Genomic DNA, 23,233 nt, shown 5'->3' on the forward strand with positions numbered 1-23,233 from the left:
ACCTTTTTGAGCCTCAGTGCCTCCTGGAGGCTGCATTCTACTCAGAAAAGATGAGTAAATACAATAATCTTGTAAAAACTGAACAGGGGTGGCTACTGCTGGAGGAAAGCCCTTAGGCCCAACATGCTAACCACAGCCTGACTGCAATCTGGGCAGAGAAGGTGAGGACACAGTGGGTAAGGTGTCTCTTGGGCTGTTGAGCTCAAAGCATAAAGTTGTACAAGGTCTTACTGTACAGCACAGGGAACTATATTCAATGGCTTGGAGTAACCTGTAATGGAAAAGAATATGTATATATATGTATAAACTGAATCACTTTGCTGTACACCAGAAACGAATACATTATAAGTCAACTATACTTTAATTTAAAAAATATATAATACAGTCATTAAGGAAACTTTGGAAAGTACAGAAGTGTTAAGTAAAAAAAACATACAGTTGTAAGCAGAGCTTTCCAAGACTTAGTGAGTTGGGGATGAGTGGTTTTCAAAAAAGGGAGGGGACTTCTGAGGTCGAAAATAACAAAAAAGAAGCAGACTCACAGATACAGAGAGGAAACTAGTGGTTGCTGGGGGGTGAGGGAAGGAGGGGGGCAATACAGGGGCAGGGGAGTAAGAGGTACAAACTATTAGGGATAAAATAAGCTACAAGGATGTATTATACAACACAGGGAATACAGAGAGTATCTTACAATAACTATAAATGGAGTAGAACCTTTAAAAATTGTGAATCACTATATTGTACACCTGTAGCTTATATAATATTGTACAGCAACTATACTTCAGTTAAAAGAAAAAGACATTTGAAATTCCTCAAAAGACTAGGAATAGACTTACCATATGACCCAGGAATCCCACTCCTGGGCATATATCCAGAAGGCACTCTACTTCAAAAAGACACCTGCACCCCAATGTTCATAGCAGCACTATTTACAATAGCCAAGACATGGAAACAGCCTAAATGTCCATCGACAGGTGACTGGATAAAGAAGAGGTGGTATATTTATACAATGGAATACTATTCAGCCATAAAAACCAACAGCGTAACACCGTTTGCAGCAACATGGATGTTCCTGGAGAATGTCATTCTAAGTGAAGTAAACCAGAAAGAGAAAGAAAAATACCATATGAGATCGCTCATATGTGGAATCTAAAAAAACAAAACAAAACATAAATACAAAACAGAAACAGACTCATAGACATAGAATACAGACTTGTGGTTGCCAAGGGGGCGGGGGGTGGGAAGGGACAGACTGGGATTTCAAAATGTAGGATCGATAAACAAGATTATACTGTAGAGCACAGGGAAATATATACAAGATCTTGTGGTAGCTCACAGCAAAAAAAAAAATGTGGCAATGAATATATGTATGTTCATGTATAACTGAAAAATTGTGCTCTACACTGGAATTTGACACAACATTATAAAATGACTATAACTCAATAAAAAAATGTTAAAAAAATAAAAATGCTATTTTCAGGAAAAAAAAAAAAAGACATTTGAAGAGTCCTCCCCCAGACTCACAGTGACCACTGGCATACCAAGGGCTCTTTGAGGTTCCAGGTTAAAGGAGCCCATTTGATTGCACTTAACCAGGCACTTAGGAAGGTAACCTGAGAAGCTGCCTGAGAACGCAGCCAGCTGGGGCAGCCTCAACTTCAGCCCTCTCCCTCCAGGCTGCACTGCATGTAATTCCTTGGCTGTGGTGTGCACTTAGGCCCTGAGCATTTTCCAGGGTCAATTTAAGAAAGAACTCGAGGAAAGATGTTTCTGTATCGTGTGCCAAATTGTTACTGAGACAGGGCTGTTGTTTGTTCAATGATTAATGAGGATCCACACAGTAAATTCCTCAGCATTTTGTGCTAGGGAAAAATGTCTGTCTGCCTCCAGGACTTGAATCAGCCAGAGAGGCAGCTATGCTGCCCTTCATCTTATTTCTCTTTTGGCCTTGGCTGCCAGGAAGCTCACCTGCATCATGACCTGCTGACATAATGAGTTCTTTCATCAACTATTTTAGCTGTCCAAAGACACGTGGACACCTCATCTTGTTTTATGAATAATCACCAGAGCTGGCATTTATTGGATGCTTGTTGTTGCCAGGCTCTGTGCTGCACACACAACATTTATGCTCTCATTCATTCTTATAAAAATGCCACCAGGTAGGGCTTCAGTATCCTCACTTTACAGATCAGGAAACTGAGACCTGAGAAGGTGAATAAGTGAATCAAATCCATCTTCACAGCTCAGAAGCCAACAGCGTTGCTATATGTGTTCACATGCTCCCTGTCTCCTCACTCTAGAAGGTGAGTCCGGAGGGCACGAAACCACTGCATTCTTGTGTCCTAGATGGGCATGGACAGGCACCTGATCATTACATGGCGAACGAACTGGAGGTGAAGCCAGGATTGAAACAAAGGTCTGTTTGCTTCAAACCCATGCTCTAACTTTGGTCTTTTCAATCTTGAGAGGTGGTAAACCTCACCCTAAATTTAACCTTCAACTTACCCTTAACCCTACTACTAAAACTAAGCTTACACACAATCCCAGATGAATTCACCAATAACCAATCCAATGCTCCCAGCCCCGCCTTGTCCTCAGTTCTGTGGGGCGAGCACTCTGGCCACAAAGGCTAGGGAGTTAGAAACACGGCCTCCCGTGCAGATGGTGGAGCACATGGGGTCTGCAGCGGGGAGAGGTCAGCGGGTACGGGGTCAGGTTTCCCCTCCGGGAAGCCTGGGCAGACGTGAGCGGGGCAGGCCTCGGCCAAGTAGGCCCGGGGCAGGGGGTGGCGGGGCAGCTCCTCTGGCCGGAGAGGGCCAGCCCTGCGGGTGGGGAGGAGATGCCCTGCCCCTCTTCCTGCCCACTGCGGCTGGCCAGGAGCCCCGCAGCCAGCACAGGAAATAACAGGGGCCCCCAGAGGCCGCTCATACAGGCCCTGCTCCGAGGCCGCCCAGGGAGGGAAGGAGGCCATTGTCGGCCTTTGTTTCAGTTTCCCCAGTGTTGCCCGGGCTCCAAGAGGCCCCTGGGAGCTAACAAAGCCTCCCCTCAACCCACAGCTGTCCAGCCTCCCCAAGCCCGACCCTAGGGACAAGCCCACCAGGCCCTGGGCTCTTAAAGCGGCAGGTGCAGAGTAGAAATGAAGTCATGTCCAAGTCGGGGGTGGGGCGCACGCGGGCCAGAGCGGGCTGGGCAGGCGCATGGACAGATGGGCGCTTGGGTCTGTGTCTGCACCCGGGTCTGCCCAGGGCCAGGTCCAACAGCAGGGGTGCGGATCTTAGGAGGGAAAGAATGGTTGCGACTCTGAGCATACAACAAAGAAACCAAAGAAAGGAAGCCCAGAGAAAGGAGGGCAACCCGGACAACCTGGGCATCCACCTGGGCGGGGAGGACTGTCCTCATCCTTGAAAAGACACATCCCAGAAGCAGCTCCTCCTGCCCACTTGCAAGCCTAGGGGTGTGGATGGGTGTGTGGTGCGCGTGTGTGCACGTCTGTGTATGTGCTCATGTTTGTAAGCGTGTGCCTGCGTGCCCTGCAGGCACGTGTGAGCAGACACATAGGCATTGTGTCTGTGTGCATGTGTGTGCGTGTGTGGGGGCTGCAGGAACACAGGTGAACGTCTGTATATGTGCACTGTGTGAGGGTGTGTACGTGTACCTTGTGTGTGGGGGTGCAACATGTGTGCGTGTGGATGTGTATGCATGCGTGCTTATGTTCGTGAGCATGTGTGTGTGTGCACGAGCATGCACACACAATGACTTGTCACTGTTGAAGCATACTCTCGGGCTTGTCAGCATCAGCAGTCACTCATTTCCCCGCCAGCCCCGGCGGCCTGTCACTAGTGGTGTGTGACTGCCATGACCTCTGTAGGGCTCTTACCACATCCTCAAGGGGGTCACCCCACAGAGACAAGGTACATCAACACTGAGTCTCAGTCACTGTGAATTAGCAACTACAGAGTGGGCCCTAGACTCAGACCAAACCAACCCAGGTTCAAACCTCTGGCCTGGACTAGCTGTGAAAGCCTGCACCTGTCTCTCAACCTCCCTGAGCCTCAACTGCTCATCTGTGAAATGGGGATGATGCCACTTCTCACCACCTGAGGTTCAGAAGAATAAATGAGAGATGCATGTCAGGTACACTGCCCCCCGCCTGGCTCCAGTGAAAGCTCACTGGATGGTTGGTTCTTTTCACTGTTATTGTTATTACAGTTGCTTATAATTAAAGTTCCTGAAGATACAACAGTGAGCAAAGCAGGCACTCCCCTGCCTCTACAAGCCTGAAGGGTTTGCAGAGCGTTTAGCCCTGGGAAGCAGAATAGCAGGAGCAAAAATGTCTCCTCTTTACTGGATTCGATATCAGTCTGAGGTGTTAACTACTACCAAGTATGGCCAGCAACCATCAGTTAAAGCAATCAACCACAACAGAGGTAAAAAAAGAATTATCAATGTGGGCAAAATAATGGGTTTTTGAACCAGACCGGCATCAGCCTAATATACACGCGTTGAGAGAGAGAGAACATGAGCGTGTACCCACACCTGCCTACACCCTCAAGGATTCTAAGGGAGTGTCAGCTAAGATGACAACAGCCCTGTGGGCTGCCCACAGCCTACAGCAGGACAGTGGCTGACACACTGCTGACAATACCCAACCCAGGAGCTGGCCCTCAGATTGCCCGCCCAGGAAGCCAGGACCAGCCAGGTGGCACGATCGAGGCTGACCTTGGCCATTTCCTACTGGGCGCTGACCCATGGCTACACAGTGGGTGCGTCGAGCCCCACCCAAGCGAAGGAGCTTGATCATATGACAGCCTAAGGGCTTCCGTCTTTCAGCACAGCCCCTGCCCACCCACCCCTGCCAGCCCCCAACCCCAGCCCAGCCTTCTCCACTTGGGAAACAAGCCTCGCCCCACCAGCCAGGGTTAGCATGAATGAGAATGGTCTTGAGAACTCAGTCCCACCCCGACCCTGCACAGAGGTGAAGGCTAGAGCGCCCTGTCCACTCTGGCAATGCCTAGATAAAGCCAGTTGAGACAAAGGGAAGAACAAAGGGAGGGGCCCGTCCTTGTCTGTCGCCGGCACAGATCCAGACTCAGAGCTAAGCTCCAAGCCAAGCTTCCCTCAATCAATAGCAAGAATAAAAGTGCAGGGTACCAGGTGCCAACATAGGGGGCTAACGCTAACCCACGTGGATTTCCTCCTACCATCCTCACAATGGCCCTAGGAAGCCGACTAATTATCCCCATTTCAGATGAGGACATGGAAAGCACAGAGAGGTTAAGTGACTTACTCAAGGTCACACAGCTCACAAGCATCTTGACCTCAAATCCAATTCCTGCTCTTAACAAAGTGAACAAAAATCTGGCCCTGAACTGCCAAGGGCAAATACAGATGAAGAGGCAGAAGTGAAGTTCTCCACCTTGGTAAATATTTGCTAGGTATCTGCCAGTTACCAAGCCAGAGCTGGGCCCTTGGAGCCCAGCGAATCATACACGATCACTGGCTGAAGGAGCGAGCAGAGTTGCGAGGGAACTGGGAGTGAATGGAAGGAACCTCATAACCAAGCAGAGGGCATGAGGGCCAGGATTAGGGCGGCCCCTGAGGCTTAGGGACAGGCACAATTATTAGGGCCCGGCTATCACAGTATACTGCCTGGAGGAGGTGTCATTTAGGTTGTGCTGTGAAGGATGAGCTCCACAGGCAGAGGGCCCAGTCAGAGCAAAGGTCAAGAGGAGCCGGCAAGACGGTTTAACTCATCAAACCCACTAAGTCCTCACTACTCAGGGTAGTGTGTGGGCCAGCAGCTTCCACACCACTCTGGAGCTGGGGAGAAATGCAGACTCACAGGCCTCACCCAGAACTGCGCAGTTAGAATCTGAATTTTAACAAGATCACCAGACTTGCCTGCACATTCAAGTTTGAGCTGAGCCAGTATAAACCACACCTGGGCAACACAGAGAGACCTCCCCCCAAAGTCAAAGGGAACAAAGTCATCATCACGCCCACAGGTTCACACCCATATGCACACTTGACGTGGCCCTGGTTTATCACCAGGCTTCAAGTCCCCCCCAAAACTGCTGATTCCTACTGTCCACCAGTGGGTCCCAGATCCTCTGGAAGCCTCATTACCATCCTCATTACTGATGCCCCCAGAAAAGCCCAACAGCACCAGGATAGGAGAAAGGGGACACCGGGCTTGCTGGAGTGGACAGCTCCAAATCAGCGAGGCTGGGAGCAGGCGACCTCACTGCAACAAGCAAGGGTACCACGGCAGAGTGGCTGCTGTGCACCAGCCTGCGGGTACAGGACAAATGACAGAGTCCCTGCCTGAGGAAGCTCCAAGTCCACCCAGAGAGGCGAAATCAACAAGACAAGCCCCGCTCCATGGCTTCACTGGAGTGAAACCATCAGCCAGGCTGCGGGGAAGGAAAAACAGAGTCAGAAGAGAGACACCACACACACACGCACGCACACACGTACCCTGGGCACCAGCACACACGTGCACACGCACATGTGCACAGCAGACACAGCACAGAGGAAGCGATGTACAGTGTAGCCCAGCAGGGGCCCCTGGCTGGTCCAGAGCCAGAGGAAAGGGTGGGCAGGAAACACCACATCCCCCTTGGAGAACAGGTCCAAGTCAGCCCCAGGAGCCCAGGATGCCGCACAGAGGGGTACAGAAGCCTGGGGGCTGCCATGGGTTTGAGTCAGGGCTGCATCACCTGGGCACACTCACACACACACACACACGCATGAGTGCACGCCTCCATGTGCACACAGGGCACAGATGCCCTACCTTGTGGACTGCTCACCATGGTAACAGAGTGGCCACCTCTCAGCTCCAGTCACCACCTGAAGGTTTCTGAGGCCTCCTGTGCTGGGGAAGCAGCTCTAACAAAGGCGCAGCCCCGGCCAGCCTGGCCAGGGGGTCCACAGAGCAGACCAGCCGGCGCATGCCTGCCGCGCTCCCCCGGTGAGCTCGGGGCCACCGCATCTTCCTACCCAGCCTGCCTGGCTCCACTTAGCTCAACTCCCCAGACGCCCCAACCGAGCTAATGAGAAACTCCCCAGCTGGCCCCATATAAAAACGCATTTCATAAGTCTTTAAAATGCTAGGAAATTCTCCATCTCTTTAGGACTTTTCTGTTCCTTTAAAACGTCCCCTGATCCTTGTCGAGGAAATGACTGGGTTGGGGGCTCAGGCACAGGAGGTGGACAGCACCAGCCGAGCCAGCAGGGGACCAAGGGGCACCTGGCAGCTTCCGTTGTTGGCCCCAGGGTTAATGGGGAGAGGGGTTGGGATACTGTCACTGATAAGCCAGGGTAGGATGGTCACTAGAGAAAGAACTCAGGGTGAGGGGGCCGGGGGAAAGGTAGGGAGAAAGGAGAGGGAGTCAGCCTTGATTTGACGATTGAAAGAAAAGTTGAAAGTTCCCGGGAGCCCCTAAGAAAAACTCCAAAGGGAAAAAAGACCACCTACACAAAGATGTTGGTCATAGCCTTGTTTATAAGAGCCCCAAACTGAACATAGTCCAAGTGTCCAGCAGGGGAGGGGCAGCTCAGAAAATGAATGCCCATCCGCCCAGTGACCCCGGGGTAGCTGCCAGGAAGGAAGGGTATGTGGGTCCAGGGGTTCCAAGAAGCTCAGGGCTCCTGGGGGCTAGACAGAGCCCACCAGTGCCCTCACCCTGCACTTCATCTAGAGAGGAAGCTTTCCTACACGGATGGAGCTGGAAAAGGGGCCAAGAGAAATGTAAACAGCAAGTGTGCAGAAGCGCAAGGTTGTGGGTGGAGTTTCTGTGAAGTAGTTGAAATAATAAATACGTGCTCTAGGAAAACACAAGCGGGGTGGGGAGGCAGCTCAGAAAAGGGTCAGAAGTGCAGGCTGGGCTGCACGGAGGGGCCTCGACTCCCTGCAGCAAAAGGTCCAGTCTTCCAGACATTTCCATCCACTTCAGGGGTCGAAATGTGGAGGTGAAGGGCTGCCGGGGGAGAGTAGGTGGCCCCTTTGTCAGGGGTGGGGACACTGACCACTCCCCCTAACCCATGGCTTACTCAGAGCCCTACTAAAAGAAAATGAAGGGCTTCCAGCATCCTGCCCCAAAGGCCCCCACCCAGGCACCCGACACCCAGATGCCACTGTGATCTCCCCTCTCTGAGCAGGTCTCAGCTCCCGCAGCCCTAACACATCCTCCCCCTGCAAACTGCACGCAGGCCCCACACCCGGGGACGGTCATGAGGGGCCCAGGGGGAGGCTGGCTGGAGTCAGGCGGCGGGGAGTCTCTACAGAGAGCCTGACCCACAGTGTCTTCCAGGTCTGGCCTTTGAAGATGGGAAATGTGCACAAGGCCTTCAAAACATGTACTTCTTCTCCTTCCGGGCAGCAAACCAGAAGGCCTGCCCCTAGTTGGACTCTTCCACCCAACCCAGGAAGGACCTGGCACTGAGCTGACCACCCCGTTCCCCGAGCCTCTGGACCCCCTCTAAAATGTAGAGCCTGGACCCACATTCTCACATGCAGATCTGCCATTTACAGTTTAGGTGCTACTTTTATGCCTCAGCTGCCTGGGTTCAAAGCCCAGCTCTGCCACTTCCCGTCTGTGTGACCTTGAAGCAAGTCACTAGCATCTCTGTGCCTCAGTGTCTGTACGTGAAAAGCACTGAGAAGGAGGACTGGATCCTAGAAGTGGCTCGTAAATGGGAAGGATGGTTCCATTAACCAGGACCACGAGACCCATCACACAGTGGGAAGACCTGAAACTCTGATCACACCAGTAAGGGCTCAGACGGCTGCGCCATTGCAAACAACTGATTATACTGAGTGTTTCTCTCCAACCACAAGCGTGTGTGTCACCACACCAGAAACCAACCTGGCTAACCTGCCCAGGCATTGAAAATGAGTATCTGTCAACAAACTGACTGTCTCCCATCTCCAGCCCACCCTGAGACCCTCCTCCCACTGCACCCCCAGCTTGGTCCAGAGCAGCCATGTTGGAAGGAAGCCCAACCTGCCATGAAACCTGGCCCAGGGAGGTGGGAGGTCCCAGTGAGACTGGGACTATTGAGACAGTTACACAAAGATGAGCCCCTTCAGCTCCCAGCTCAAACTCAGTGATCAGGGGAAGGGAGGCAAAGCTCCGTTTGGTTTGACTGGTTCCCTGAAACCCCGCAAGGTAGGCTTACGATCATCCTGCCTGCCACTCGGATCTCATTCCAAAAGGCTTGAGGGAAGACAGAGGAAGCTCCAAAGGGAAGACAGGCCTCCTCCCCAAGCTGGGCCAGGCAGGTAGAGGGTTGGGGAGACAAAGAGGCCTGGAAAGTCAGGCCTAAGCAGTGGCCCCTTGGTAAAGACACACTTGGTAGCCTTCTGCTGGTGGCCAGGCTGAAACCAGCTGGCAGAGGGACTTTCTTTGGCCTGAACAGTGTTTTTCAAATGCGTGAATTGTCAAAAATGAGATACCACTTTACATCTAGGAAGGCTAGAATCCACCAAAAAAAAAAAAAAAAGAAGAAAAGGAAAAAATACAAGTATGAGTGAGATGTGGAGAAACTGAAACCCTCATACTACGTCTTAATAAAGCTGCTTTAAAAAGATATGAGCTGACAGAAGGGACAGCTCAGTGGTAGAGTGCATGCCTAGCATGCATGAGGTCCTGGGTTCAATCCCCAGTACCTCCATTAAATAAATAGATAAATAAACTTAATTACCAGCCCCTCCAAAAAAAGATGAGCTGCTAATTTTTTAATCTGATGATTTCATATGAAAATCCAGCTTTCTGGCTTCTCTTCGAAAAACTCAGATGATGGGGGGAATCTGGGCCCAGGTGCCCTGGCACACCAGCTGCTCCAATAGCAGCCCCTCCCCAGCCGGCCTGCTCACCTGTGCCACCAGCCCGCCTCGAGTGGGCCTTTGAGTGTGAGACCCCTGCAGGGCTTTCACAAGGACTCTCACATATATAAGGAGTTCGAGCTTGTGGCCTGGCGAGGTAGGGAGAAGAGCTTGGGAGTGATCTGTGAGCCCCCCTGAAATCATACACAAAACACTCAGTGTGTTTAGGAAGAGAATCCACACGCTTCTTTCCATTGGATGTGCAAAGGCATCAGTGATTCAAAACAGGTTAAGAATTTCTCCCTCCCCTGGGCTCCGCTATCAGCAGCCCTGTGCTTGCCAGCAGAGAGGTGAGAGTGGGCCAGCGCGCCCTCCTACCATGGCCCCCTGGCTGGACAGGAGAATACTGCTGTGAGCCGATCACTGCTCCCCTCCCTGCCAGGCCAGGCCGGGATCTCCATCACTGTCAGGGCCTCAATTCAAAGGCACAGACAGAGCAGGCTAGGTTGTTCCTGGGAGCGGTGGTCACAGGGTCCCCACGGGCACAGGAGGCCACTGTGCATGCCGCTTCTTTATTGGAGTTCTCCATCATGTGCCCAGAGCCAGGAAAAGCGGACGAGGGGAAGCTCACACCCCAGGCAGGCTGGGCCCCGACGAAGCAAGCTGCCCTGTGCTCACAGCTCTGCAGTGCTGGGAAGGTGCTCTCCGCTCACCCTCTTCACCTCACCCTGCACTGCTCTGGTCTGCTGAGCCCAGAGATCCTCCGTGGCCACCTTGGGCCCTGTTCTGCTGGGGACCTTCCCAAAGCCCCCACAACACCTTCAGGGCTCTGCACAGCTGTCCACCTCCCAGTGCCAGGCAGTGCAGCGGTTAAATCCCATGCTCTGGCTGCAGGAGGACCCGGGTTCAAGTCCCTGCTCCTCAGCATCCTGGCTGGGGACCATGGATCCGCTACTGCGCGGCTCCAAGCCTCCTTCCCTCATCCACCAAATGAGGATGGTAATTCTCAGTAACAGTGCCAAGAGTGGCTTGGGGAGGCTTTGCTCCCCCATAATCTTCCTTGGCACCTGCCCCCATTCTCTGATGCAGCCAAGTGACATTTTCTCAGCTTAATGAAAAGCGTTATACCAAAGCAGCGTCAACCAGGCCTTTGGCCCTGTCCTCTACCAGATGGCGGCCCCCAGTCCAGCCCACAGAGAAATTCTGGAGTTGCTGCTGGAAACAGCACCCACCTCATAGGGTGGTCATGATGGCTCAATGAGATACTGGAGGTAAAGGTTTGCTCCGTGCCTGGCACATACTTAGTAAGTGCTCACTAAACGTCCACGCGCCATGTCCAGGGCTGCCTCCCAAACCGACTTCATCCTCCCACCCAGGATTTGAGCTATTTTGCAAACCCCGTGCTCAGGGAATACAAACTGACTTTAATAGCCCAAGACCAACAAAACTGGGAAGGAAAATTTATCACATGCGTGCACTGTAAAAAAATCATCAGCGATGGGCCAAAGCAAACAAAACAATCCATTGCCTGGCTGTGGATTATCCAATGCCCGGGAGGCTCTGCCCTCCCTTCCCTGTCTCCGACAGACAATCCGAGGCTGACTGGCACTGTGGAGTCCCTAGGGCCCAGAGGGACTCATGAGGAGTCGTGCACCTCTTTCTGCACACACGTGTGGGGCGTGCTGGGCTCTTGGCTGGAAACTGGCAAATCCCACAAACTTCGTCACTCCTGAGTGCCCCCGAGAGGCTCTAGGGCTGGCCATTCTACTGCCACATCAGAGCACCGCAGCCCGCAGGCCCCCTTGGCATCACCCCTGCCATCTGCAGACCGGCCTTAGAGATGCAGCCTGGGTGCCTGATGCCCCCCACACAGGGCTCTCTGTCCACCATCTATCGCAACACTGCCAATGCCTCCTTGCACCCTGCTGCTGTCCCAGCCTGTCGTCATTGCCTCTGGCACCACTAGGAAAGCAGCTGGGAGGGAGGACCTTATACGGACATGACCAGGCTGGGCGCTTTCCCAGTGTGGGGGTTCAGAGCACAGTGGGGATCCTCTTCAGAGCTGGCGGCAAGCCTGAGCACACATACACCCACATCTGCTGGGGCGCCTGGATGAGGTGTAGAGCTTTATAACCTCACTGTGTTTCCTCTAACCATGGGGAGCGCATCTCTCCCACACAGAAGGGGACAGGACAGGGGCCACACAGCCCCTTCCCCTCTCATACTCAGTGTGGACCCCAAGGTCTGTCCTAACTCTGAACTCTCCCCCAAAGGATTTGAGCATCTCCCCATCCTGGCTTCACACAAAGCCCCTGCCATGGAGGGAGCCCCTGTCACCAAGGGCCAGGCACTTGCAGACACAAGAGCACCTAAGCCTGGGTCAGCCAGGACCCAACCAGGACCCTCCAGACTCTCCAAGAAGCACAGATCCTGCTGCAAAGAGCACTGGACCGGGAGTCCAGGAACCTGGGTTCGAGTGCTGGCTCCCCATCCCCCACTTCCACCCAATCTGTACCAGCATTTCCCAAATTTCAGTTATCTGTGAACTATTCTTTACGATTTTTGCCGAATCCAACCATTATGACTTCAAACTTTGTCAACTCAATTTTCTCACTTAAATAACGTCCACATCATCTTAAATCACATGAGCCATAAAATCAAAAATTCAACGTGTTAAGTGTTTATATGCCGGATGCCTACCACCACGTTTTTGGAACTACTGACGCAGAGCATATCTCCCTCCTGGCCTCAGTTTCCACATCTGAGAGAGATGGAGTTGGACTGAATGACTCCCTCGGAGGTCTTCTCAGGCCCAAGAGTCCACAAGCCTGGACTGGCTCCAGCTCACCCACGGAGCCAGAGCCAGCTGGTCAGGATCCTGGGACAGGGGACAAGGCAGGAGAGCCTGGCGCCTACCAGATAGGAAGCCGGGGCCAGCGACCAAGAGAGGTGCTGGCTGGATGACCAGCAAACAGGAGAGTCAGGACCTCCTCTCAGGAGCTCCTAAGGACCCCAAGCCAGATCCAACCCCAAGCTTCACGGGCAGCTCCAAGTGACCGAGCCTTACAGTGAGAGAGACCTCATTCATCCACCTCATCTTATAGCTGGGGAAACTGAGGCACAGAGAAGGAAATTATGTGAGGGCAGAACTGAGCCAAAAACCCAAGCCCTCTGTCAAGTTGCCCCATCACCCCTGATGGCCACAAACCCCACAAGTCTGACTTCCCCCTATTTCCTCCCCCTGGAGGCATGGGCTCTCGGGTCTGCTGGCCCAACAGTGTAATGCAGCCCCTTCCAGGAAGGGAAATAAAGGAATTCTGATTTCTACTACAGTTTAAGCATTCCATTACAGTGGCTTTTATGCAATTAGACTGGAATGAACGTGCAACGACGCCCATGGCAGAGAGCTTTAAAGCCCACATAGTTGGGGAGGGTCGGGGGGGTGGCCCATCTGAATGTACCCATGAGACGGAAACATGGCCCCCAGGGGATTAAGGGCATATTAGTCTCCGTATGTAATAGATTTTATTGACCATATGGAACTGATGGAAAAATCATGTTGCACAGGGTAGTCTGGACTGGAGACAGGAATGTGACAGGGAGAATTTGATTTCCATAACCAGCTGGGTGGCTTTCTGAGTTCCTGAGCCAGCCCCCTGGGGACCCCCACCAATTCTCCCACCAGCTCCCAGGCATTTATTTACCTGATGCTGTCACGGAGGAATCCCAGGCCAGCGAGAAGTCCGAGGCCTCCCCCTCTTCAACTGAAAGAGAGAAAAGAGACAGGCCTGTGAGTTTTGAAGCTGTGCAAACAGGTCATCGGAGAGGGCAGTGGGGCACAGGGCAAGGAGGAAGGATCATTTGTGGGGGTCCCCGTAACACCCACGACAAGGGGCAAAGGGGTGAAGCCGACAAAGAGGCCTCTGCTAGTTTCACAGAGTTGTAAAATAATCAGAATAAAACATAAATAGCAAACAAGTGTTGTATCGTATGGTTTCCCCATCCCTGTGCCCCAGGCAGACATCACAAATCAATCACAGCACTGCCTCAAACCAGACGCAGCATTGGAATCTCTCTCTACACAGTGCCACAGGCCATTACTACCTATAATCAGAGTATTCACTTGACATAAAGCCATCTGCCATTCACAGGAATAGAACGAAGATTCAGACCTCTCCCTGATATCTCCAGACATCGTTCTCCTTGGACCACCACTGAGAATGTGAAGGCTTTCTTGATTATTCCAAGAAACAAGCAAGGTCATTCATTCTCAGAGGTTGGCAAAGCATGGTGTGCTATTCTCTACACTGAGAACTGACCCACAGACAGACCTCAGGATACGTGGTCAGCAGTCCTGGGCCGGTGGCATCAGAAAGCAGCTCACCTCTCCACCCCACCCATGAGCCCACAGGACGAAGCTGGGAAAGGATGGGGTGTCCCCACCACCCCATGCAAGAGCAGGCTGGTGGAGGTTGAGGCCATGCATTAGGAGAACATGGGAGAAATTCTATACAGCATAATAAAGCTCTTTTCCTGGAATTAATCCCAGTCTGGGGCATGTAGTAATATTAAAGCCAGGTTATGGACTTTGTAAAATGGAACTTTGTTTAAGCCAAAAATGTGCATACACAGTATTTTTCAGATTTAACAGGCTCTGAAGTTCTACACACATGCAGGCTGAAGCCAGCACGTACCACCCAGTTCTCTTTGCACTATAGCTGTCTCTACAAGGGCACACGCTGTGAGCCAGACCCTGTGCTGTGAGTGTGTCTAATCCTCGTCAACAGACTTTGAGAGGTGACGTGATGTGCCCGAGGTCCTACAGGTAGGAAGAGTCCACGCAGAGTTGGGGCTGAAACTTAGGACTGTCCGTCTCAAAGACTGCTCCTGAAACTCCCGCTGACTGAGACACAGAAGATGCTCTCCAGAATCCCAACAGCTCAGGACCGGAAGGCAGCTACACAGCCTGCTGGGCAGCTGAGCAATGAGTGAAGCAAGCAGGCTGGCTTGTGGTCAGACACTGGGTTCAAATCCTGATTCTACCTCTAATTAGTTGTATGACCTTGAGCAAATTGTTCAACCTCTAGGCTTCAGTTTTCTCGTCTCAAAAACAGAGATTAAAAATGGTACCTAAGCCACAGGGCTATTGGAAAGATTCCACGGGATGATGCCTGTCGTCTGCTCGGGTGGGTTTGGTGCCAGAGCTGGACCAGCTCTCGGAGTCAGCTATTCCTGGCCTTACCCCCCCCCCAATAGAGCCTCACAGGGCACATTTTCTTTTAACCCCCGGAAACAGCTCGCCCAAGAGGGCACATCCTGAGTGACATGGGCACACTGGCCGAGTGACACGGGCACAAATGCACTCACCCCACTAACATCCCATCCCCTGGCCCACGTTTTGTTTTCTGAAGGTATAACGACACCATCCTTCGTACATTCCTGATGAGGGAAAGTACTGCCCAGCCCCGCCGCCGCCATCAGTGAGCTCAGGCCGAGGAATGCTGACCAAGGGCTCTCTCTTCCCCAAGTTTGCATCCTGAGGGTAGAAACTCAGAATCAAGACAATGAAATGCAGAGCAGATCTGAGCTGGGACCGAAGCTACTTACAGCTGGGGGATCAAATATGCGTTCTGGCAAATATGAATCAAGACCTCGCATCGGACAAGGAGCATTTGTTAGCGACTTTCATTCCCACACCTGAAAATCAGTTTCCTTCACATTTCACCGTTTACTTACTTTAATATATAATTCAAATTGCTTCTATTAAGAGATTGCTGCCAATATGTAAGGTCATCATGCCGCCATTCCATAGGACACCTCCAACAGTGCCTGTGTGGGTCCCTGGACCTCATTAACCACAAGAACCAAGACATGAAGGCATGAGCCTAGCTCTCCCTTCATCCTCCACGTACTCCAGGTATGAGGCAAAGAGCCCCCACACTTGGGTTCACTCCACATTCTTTGGTTGGGAACTGTGACCTCCCAAGTTATTGAACTGGAGGATGTCCCCAAAATGCCAAATCCTTCCCTCCCTAAGATCTGGCTTCAGCCATCATGGGAAAGAGAATGAGAAAACATTTGCTACTACTTTGGAGCTCTTGGGGGGATTCAAGGCTAGGTTCCCGGGGACGATAGGCCTGCAGAGTTGGGAAAAGGGAAGACGAGGTTGGCTGGCTGGGGAAGTTCAAAGCGGCAGACATCACTCCGGGCGACTGGCTGCATCACACACTGGCATCTCCGGGACCACATCCCTCACAGCCAGGAGCCCATGGACCAGCCTGCCGAGTGACATGGGCATGAATGCACTACCCCACTAACATCCCATCCCCTGGCCCACATTTTGTTTTCTGAAAGTATAACTATACCATCCTTTGTACATTCCTGATGAGGAAAAGTACTGCCCAGCCCCACCGCCGCCATCACGAGGCCCTGTGCTACCCGACCCTGCAAACGAGCGGAGGCTCTCCTCGCCTCCAGCCGGCCTCTTCTGTACAGTCTGGTCTCTTCCACAATAAGATGATGGCAGGGACAATGGGCACAGAGGAGGAAGGCCTCCCCTACAGCTGGAGCCAGGCACTTGCTGGGGGCAGCGGAGCCCACAGCGGCAGCGGCATTCTCTGGGGGCCCGAGGCATCCCTAAAGGGGAATTCTGCTACAGAGGCCCCATGAACACCAAGGAGTGAGCATCTCAGAGGCCAGAGTGGACAACACGCTAAGGGGCTGCCCAGTCAGCCAGGGGAGCTAGGTGCTTTCTAGAGACTTCCCCAGACTCAACCTCCAACTTTTTAATTTATAAGGTACTTGGCATCGTGGAGGCCAAAACACACCCCTCCACCCTGCCGGTTCTCAAAGGGAACACAGGGACATCCACTCCTATGAATGATGGGCATTTGTCAACACACGGTGTGTGCACCAGGCCAGTGTGTCCACAAAGGGAGAGAGTATGGGGGCCAGTGTGTAAACACAGGGAGGGGGCACAGAATGAGTGTGAACATCCAGGTGGGGGTGTGGCAGCAAGTGTATACACACGGAGAGGGGACATATGACAAAGTGTGTATGCAAGGAAAGGGGGCACGGGGCCTGCGTGCACATTGCAGAGTGTACAGAGTGTATTCACCATGGTTCCTGGGATGTGTTAAGAAAGATTCTGAGGCTCTCTCAGGGCTTCAGCCAGATCAAAACCCTGTGTTCTCTCTCTGCTCTGGGGCCACAAATTGTAGTTGGCTGATTGCCCCATGGGTGTATACACCTGTGAGCCCCACCAGACACTGCCTCCCAACTCAGCAGCAGGCTCCTAAGTGACCACAACCCCCCAACCCTGGGAGAACCCATAACTTGCCCCCCTATGCACCAGGATGACTTCGCCACCATCAACGAGATGCCAGTGAGACCCAAAGCCTGTGTGCTGGACCTGTGGATTGGGAACCCAGCAGCATGGAGCAGGTGGTGCTAGGTGGGCACCTGGATAAGTCACTTCTCCAGTGCCACTTGCTCTGGCCTGGGGAGGAGTACCCGCTCGCCAGGGCTCCTCATTACCTTGAAGATGCAGAGGAATGGAGCTGGGGAAGTGAACAGAAGTGGGGGTGGGGGCAGGGGTTGAGTGGAGGGGCTAGAAACAGGGCTCTGGAACCCAACAGTTAGACCAGGGGCTCCACATGGTGCTGGTGAAAGTCAGGCAGGATCTGGGCTGGCAGCCAAGGTGCAGGTAAGAGGCAGGAGAGCTCAGGCACAGGTTCTAAGGCAGACAGTGTCAGGAGGTGAACGAGAGAGACGAACAGAGGCAGGCATCGAGGAGGCCCCCAGCGGGGCCCAGAAGGCCCCCTTTTTCCCCCAAATCCACACCAGGGCCAGCTGCTCAGCCTGGCTTCAAGCATCTGAGAAGGCCCTGCTCCCTGGATATAAATCCCTGGACATGTGTGCAAAGAGGCACTTTTCTGGGGAAAAGATCCATAGTTTTCATCAAAAAGATCTAGAACAACCCCCCCCCCAAAAAAGTGTTTAAGAACCACTGAACTAATGGCTTTTATTTGGAAATTCTTCTCGGCTGGCCCCACCTCTGGCTGGTGTCCCCAAGGTCTTAGGGGACCTCTTTATGCTTTGCTGGTTTTGGTCCAGGGATCATCTCACCCTTAGGGAAGGGCTGGACCCACCCTGGCCTGACAGAGGCTCCCTAAAAGCAATCCTGCCCCAGCGGAGGTGGTGAGCCCAGCAAGGGGCACAAGGCTGCCTCTCCTCAGCTCATATTTGGGGAAACCCTCTCGCTCACACCAGGCCAGGGCCTGGGGAAGTAAAGGACACTCTGACAGCCCAGATTCTCATTGTCAAACATGAGACGGAGCATCACTGCTCCTCACTTTGTCCTAAGCAACTTCAAGGAACAAAAAGCATAAAGCAGAAAGGACTGTTGTGTATGGCTGTGCAGGTTGTGCACTGCACAAGGGGCCCAGCAGAGGTAGTGACAGAGGCTTGAAATTTAGCCCACAGCCTGTCCACCAAGCAGTGTGTCCTGGTTCAGGGCTATGAACACCCAGAGGAAGGGGTACCCATGTTTCTGCAAAAAGGCACACTCGGCCTTTTTTCTAGCTCACACAGATGTGCTGTCACGCATAGCTCATGACCATCTCTGGCATCAGGCTTCAGGGCAAAACGATCAGGGTCAGGGGCAAACAAACCCAACCAGTGGGCGCACACTTTCCAGGCTCCTCTCTGGTAGGGATGGGGGGTGGGCAGTGGGTGGGGCTGGGGGAGTCATGGCACGGAAGAGTGCAGGTTCTCTGCAGCCAGAGCTAAAACTACCCGAGACCCCCAGTGCCAGCCCTCTCACACCAAGCTCAGACCCTCAGAGGAGGGGCACATCACAAACCCGTTTATTTAATGCCATGATTCCCCAGCCACTTGCTGAAAAGAGAAGAAACTAACACTTCAAACGGTGCAGGGAAGACACTTGCCCTCTTCCTCAGTGAGCGCCCGCCCTAAGTGAGGGTGTGAGAGGAGGGACGGGACTCTCCCATCAGTCTCCACCCACACCCCCGCCACGTGAGCACCTCACCATCAGGAGGATGGGTCGAGGATTTAAAGAAGTCTATTTTTGGACAACATGGCTCCTAACCAGAAGACTTCCGCCACCAGATCTAGTGTTTTTCAAAAACACACACAAAAATGTGATATGTTTCAACATTGGAGGAAAACCTGTTGTGTAGACTCACCAAGGGCTAGTGAGTGGGTCTCCAAGTCAGCAGCTTCGTAACATATTGTTATAGCAGTTTGGCAATATTTGACTTTCCCCTAAAATGCCTAACTTAGAAACAGCACCCTCGAAAAGATGCAACATTACTGAAAACTTTTCATAAACCGTTCCCCTGGCCTATCTTGGGCAGAGAGATCGGAAGCCTTGATCTTGCTCAGCCACTGTCTTCCTTTTCTCTCCTTGCATTGCTTGTCTATACAACAGGGAGCATGGGAGGCCTCCAGGAATAGTCCAAGAACTCCAGACGGGAAGTTGGTCCATCCTTACTGGGAAAGTGCCTCTTCCGGAAGTCATCCACAGAACTCATCCAGCAGGACAGATGAGCTGGATGAGGGTATCTGTAGAGAAGCTATAAATGGGAGGATTCAGGAAGTGGGCCCTGGAACAGGGCTCTCAGGACCATCCCCAGCTCTGCCGCTTATGGGCCATCAGATCTGGGGCCAGATGCTTGACCCACTCTGACCTTCAGTCTCCTCCTCTGTAAAAAGAGGATAACGTTCATACCCACCTCCCAGGAGTGTCAGAAGGACTAAATGAGGTGGTATTCCTGAAGTACACAGCACAAGGTAAAATACACGGTTAATATTAGCATTTACGGGGATAATTCAAGCTGCCCTTTCTTCCCCCAGGCTCACTACCCAGGTTTCACTCAGCTTGTACAGATGGGAGGGCTCAGAGAGATCAAGTTTCCCGCTGAGATTCGCCCCACCCCACCTGGAGGAAAGGCTCTGGATCTTTTGGCCCCACAGCCCTCTAGTTCCCGCCACAGTACAGGGAAGGCGTCCCTAAATGTGGGACCATCTGGAGTTCACAGCCAAGGGGCTCCACTTCTGTGCCATCTCATGTCCCTCCCCCTTTCCAATCCTCCCATCAGCACCCCACACACCCCAAAGGAGAAGAACTGGGAGGTAACTGCAGAAGGAACAGAGGCTACAATCCTAGCAGAATCTCTGTTTTGGGCAACCTTGCAGAAATTTGCTTCCTTTCCTCCACTCTTCTCTAATTGAAAAAAGAAAGAAAGAAAATGATGATATGATGGTGATAATGTGAAAAATAGGGTAATCAAGGTCAAAACACTTCAAGTTTTCTTTAAGTACTAGGAAAAAATTTTTTTTCACTAGACCAAGGATAGAATACAAGCTGCATGCCTGCCCCAGCTCCCCTATCCTGCATCCACTGTGGACACTGCTAATCCATCAGCGCACTCTTCTTACTGGGCACAGATGCAGCTCCAAAAGCTCAACAAAGTGGGTTAAAATCTATTGGCCTTCTCTTGTCCTAGTCTATAGCTTCCCTTCCCTTCAAACACATCTGTACGGCAAACGCATACCACACACATTCACACACACACACACCCTCCTCTTACCCTACACTTAGAGGCGTGTCCAGCTGGAGCAGAACTGGGTCAGAGCCAGGACTCTCCCCCAGGAAAGCAACCGTCACAGAGTCCCAGTGGCACCAGGCACCATGCCAAGCATCCCACCTCCTGGCTCCCACTTCACCTTCCCGGCCCCCACCTTAGGGAGTCCTCAAAATCCCCACTTATCTGATGATGCAGTGGAGCCTGGGGAGCCCGAGCATTTGTCCAGAAGCCAGCCCATGGGCTCACAAGGCCAGAGCAAATGTTCCCAAGTGTATCTTTAGCTCAAAGCCGGGAATGCGGGGCATCAGAGGGCGGGCGCTTGGAGGTGTTTCCTCAGCTGCTGCCTGAAGTCAAGCCCTTATTAACCCATTTCACAGAAAGGGAAAGAAAGTCCCAGAGAAGAGAAATAGCTCACTGTGGGGGAAGAGATGGGGGCTAACAAGGTAACAAAATCCCAGAACTCAAGTACCCCAGCTCCCAGGTCCTGGACAACGTTCCCTACCATGTGGCTCTTCTTTGAAAAAGCAGCTATGTGCCCTCATCAGATGGTAAGTTCTGTGATGAGCACTTTTTACATTTGCCCAAAGCAGTGCTTCTCTGAACGCAGCCCCAGACCTGCAACAGCAACATTACCTGGAAGCTTGCTAGAAATGCAGAATCCCCGGGGGTGGGGGTCCGGCAATCTGTGTTTTCACAAGCCTTCCAGGTGATTCTGATGCATGTTAGAGCTTGAGAACCACTGGCCTCCACAATCTTATGAGATTAGGACATTTGTTAACCCCATTTTACAGCTGAGGCAACTAACACTAAGCAATTTGCCAAAGGCCGTGGCGTGAGGATGGGGTGGAACCAGAGATGGGATTCTTCACCTCTCTGTTTTACTTCTGCAAGCAAAAGCTCTAGTTCAGACTGAGTGGGGTCAGCCAACAGAAGAGTAGACTCTGATTCTCTCTCTCCCTGCAGTGATTCAGATCAACAGCAGATTCCGTGAGTCCCTCTCTGTGACAACTCCCAGGGAACCTAAGCAGAGAATTCATCTTCTGGAGTCTCCCCACAAGCACACTGGTCCTTGGGGAGACAAAGAAAACCATGGGAGACGGAGACGTGCAGGTAAACGTGGCAGAGGTGGTCCAGGGAGGAAAAGGGCTCCGGTTTATCGTGTTCACCACTTTCTATAGTGTAAACACTCTCACCGCAGCCAATTTCAAGCTACCAAACAGGACGCTGCTGGACGTGGAGCTGTGAAAGATGTGCACAGTCAGCACAGCACCGGATAAAGGAGCGGTGCCACCGAGAGGCGGGGAGGGACACTCAGCCGGGGTGCGGGCGGGGGCTGCCGCCAGCCCCGGAAGCCACAAGGAGCCCACACCCCACCGCACCGGCCCAGCTCTCCCACCCACCCACTGGCCCTGCTCAGGCTCTGCCCGCATGTCCCTGAACTCGCTCAGAGCTGCCCTTCTCTTATTGTTTCCTAGATTAAGTATCTTTTCTCTTCTTATAAAAGTTTCTGACCTAAATAATCCACGCACAATGTAGATAACTAGGAAATACATGCGAGTTAAAATGGGGAAACTAAAAGCACAACTTTCTCTGTATAAAAACATTTTACAACTTTATAGAAAGTTGAAACAATACATACAACTGAACAACACAACCAGTTCTGGACCCTGCTTTTCTAACTCAGCAATAAACAATGAACATCTCACATCAAAGACACAGATCGACACCAATGTTATTAATGGTGGCCTGGGTCCCGGGAGTCACAGGAAGCTCCAGGACTAATTTAACCAACGCCCTGTTGCTGGACACCTAGGCTACTGCTGGTCGTTTTCACTGTAAGAGAAGTCACGTTGCAAAACTCACCCGCAGACATCAAACATGGTCACAAGCTTGCTTGTTCAATGAGTTTTCTTAGAATTAGTTCCCTAAAGCAGGATTGCTAGGAAGAAGAGTTTGCCGATTTTCAGGCTTTTGAGATATATTGCCAACGTATATTTGGCCTTTTCCTCTTTAAATAAACACTGAGTCCCTCAGGTGATCTAGAACTCTGAGCTAGGTACCGTGAGAACGATGAGAAAAGGGACTTGGACTTTGACCTCCAACCATTACAGTGTGAATTCCATGGTGACAAATGTTACCACTGTCCTGCCCCTCAGGGGCTGCACATAACAGAAGCTGAGTGAATGAATGAATGAATGAATGAATGAGTGAATGAGTGAACTGCAGTATGATGGAGGATGCTAAATGAATCCTAATCTCAGAGTGAGATAGAAACAAGTGGAAACAATAAAGACCCAGAGTGTAGACATGAAAGAGGAGGTGGGAGTTAGGGAAGGTCAAAGGCAGGCCCCTGAACAGCAGGGCGCACCCCCTACCCACAGCCCACAGCCCACAGCCCAGAGCTTGGACGTGGAACCTTTCTGCCCAGCCATGGCCCCAGAGAAGTTCTGGGGTAGGGAGGGGGCAGGTGGCAAACTCAGAGGCCCAGAGCTAGGATGAGTTTCTACTTCAGCTCTAGATAAAATTCTGATTTCCTTTTACACTAACATGCAAATCTTATTTTAGAAAGACTGATATTCATGGACAAAAATCTTTAAAGTTCGTGGGTCTCTTTTTTTAATGTAAATAAAACGTTTCCTATCCCACTCATGGGCATATATCTGGAAAAGACAAACATTCTAATTTGAAAAGATACATGCACCCCAAAGTTCACAGCAGCACTATTCACAATAGCCAACACCTGAAAGCAACCTAAATGTCCATCAACAGATGACTGGATAAAGAAGATGTGGTACAT

At 51.9% G+C, this 23,233-nt stretch overlaps 1 protein-coding gene across 4 annotated transcripts in view; it reads right to left on the bottom strand.

Annotated features, from left to right (window-relative positions):
- Positions 1 to 23,233, bottom strand: part of ZNF423 (zinc finger protein 423) — a 330,579-nt gene that overhangs the window by 239,554 nt on the left and 67,792 nt on the right. For 3 of the 4 annotated variants that reach the window (XM_072967330.1, XM_072967320.1, XM_072967321.1), the window contains one exon: positions 13,531 to 13,590. Coding sequence is in view for 1 of the 4 variants with exons in the window: in XM_072967320.1 (XP_072823421.1) it covers positions 13,531 to 13,590 (60 nt within the window). In the remaining 3 variants the exon portion in view is untranslated. Of the gene's footprint in view, positions 1 to 13,530; positions 13,591 to 23,233 lie in introns of those variants that run through there. The other variant, XM_072967323.1, reaches the window with a different exon arrangement.

The sequence above is a fragment of the Vicugna pacos genome, chromosome 9 (assembly GCF_048564905.1).
Source record: "Vicugna pacos chromosome 9, VicPac4, whole genome shotgun sequence".
NCBI classification, from domain to species: domain Eukaryota; kingdom Metazoa; phylum Chordata; class Mammalia; order Artiodactyla; family Camelidae; genus Vicugna; species Vicugna pacos.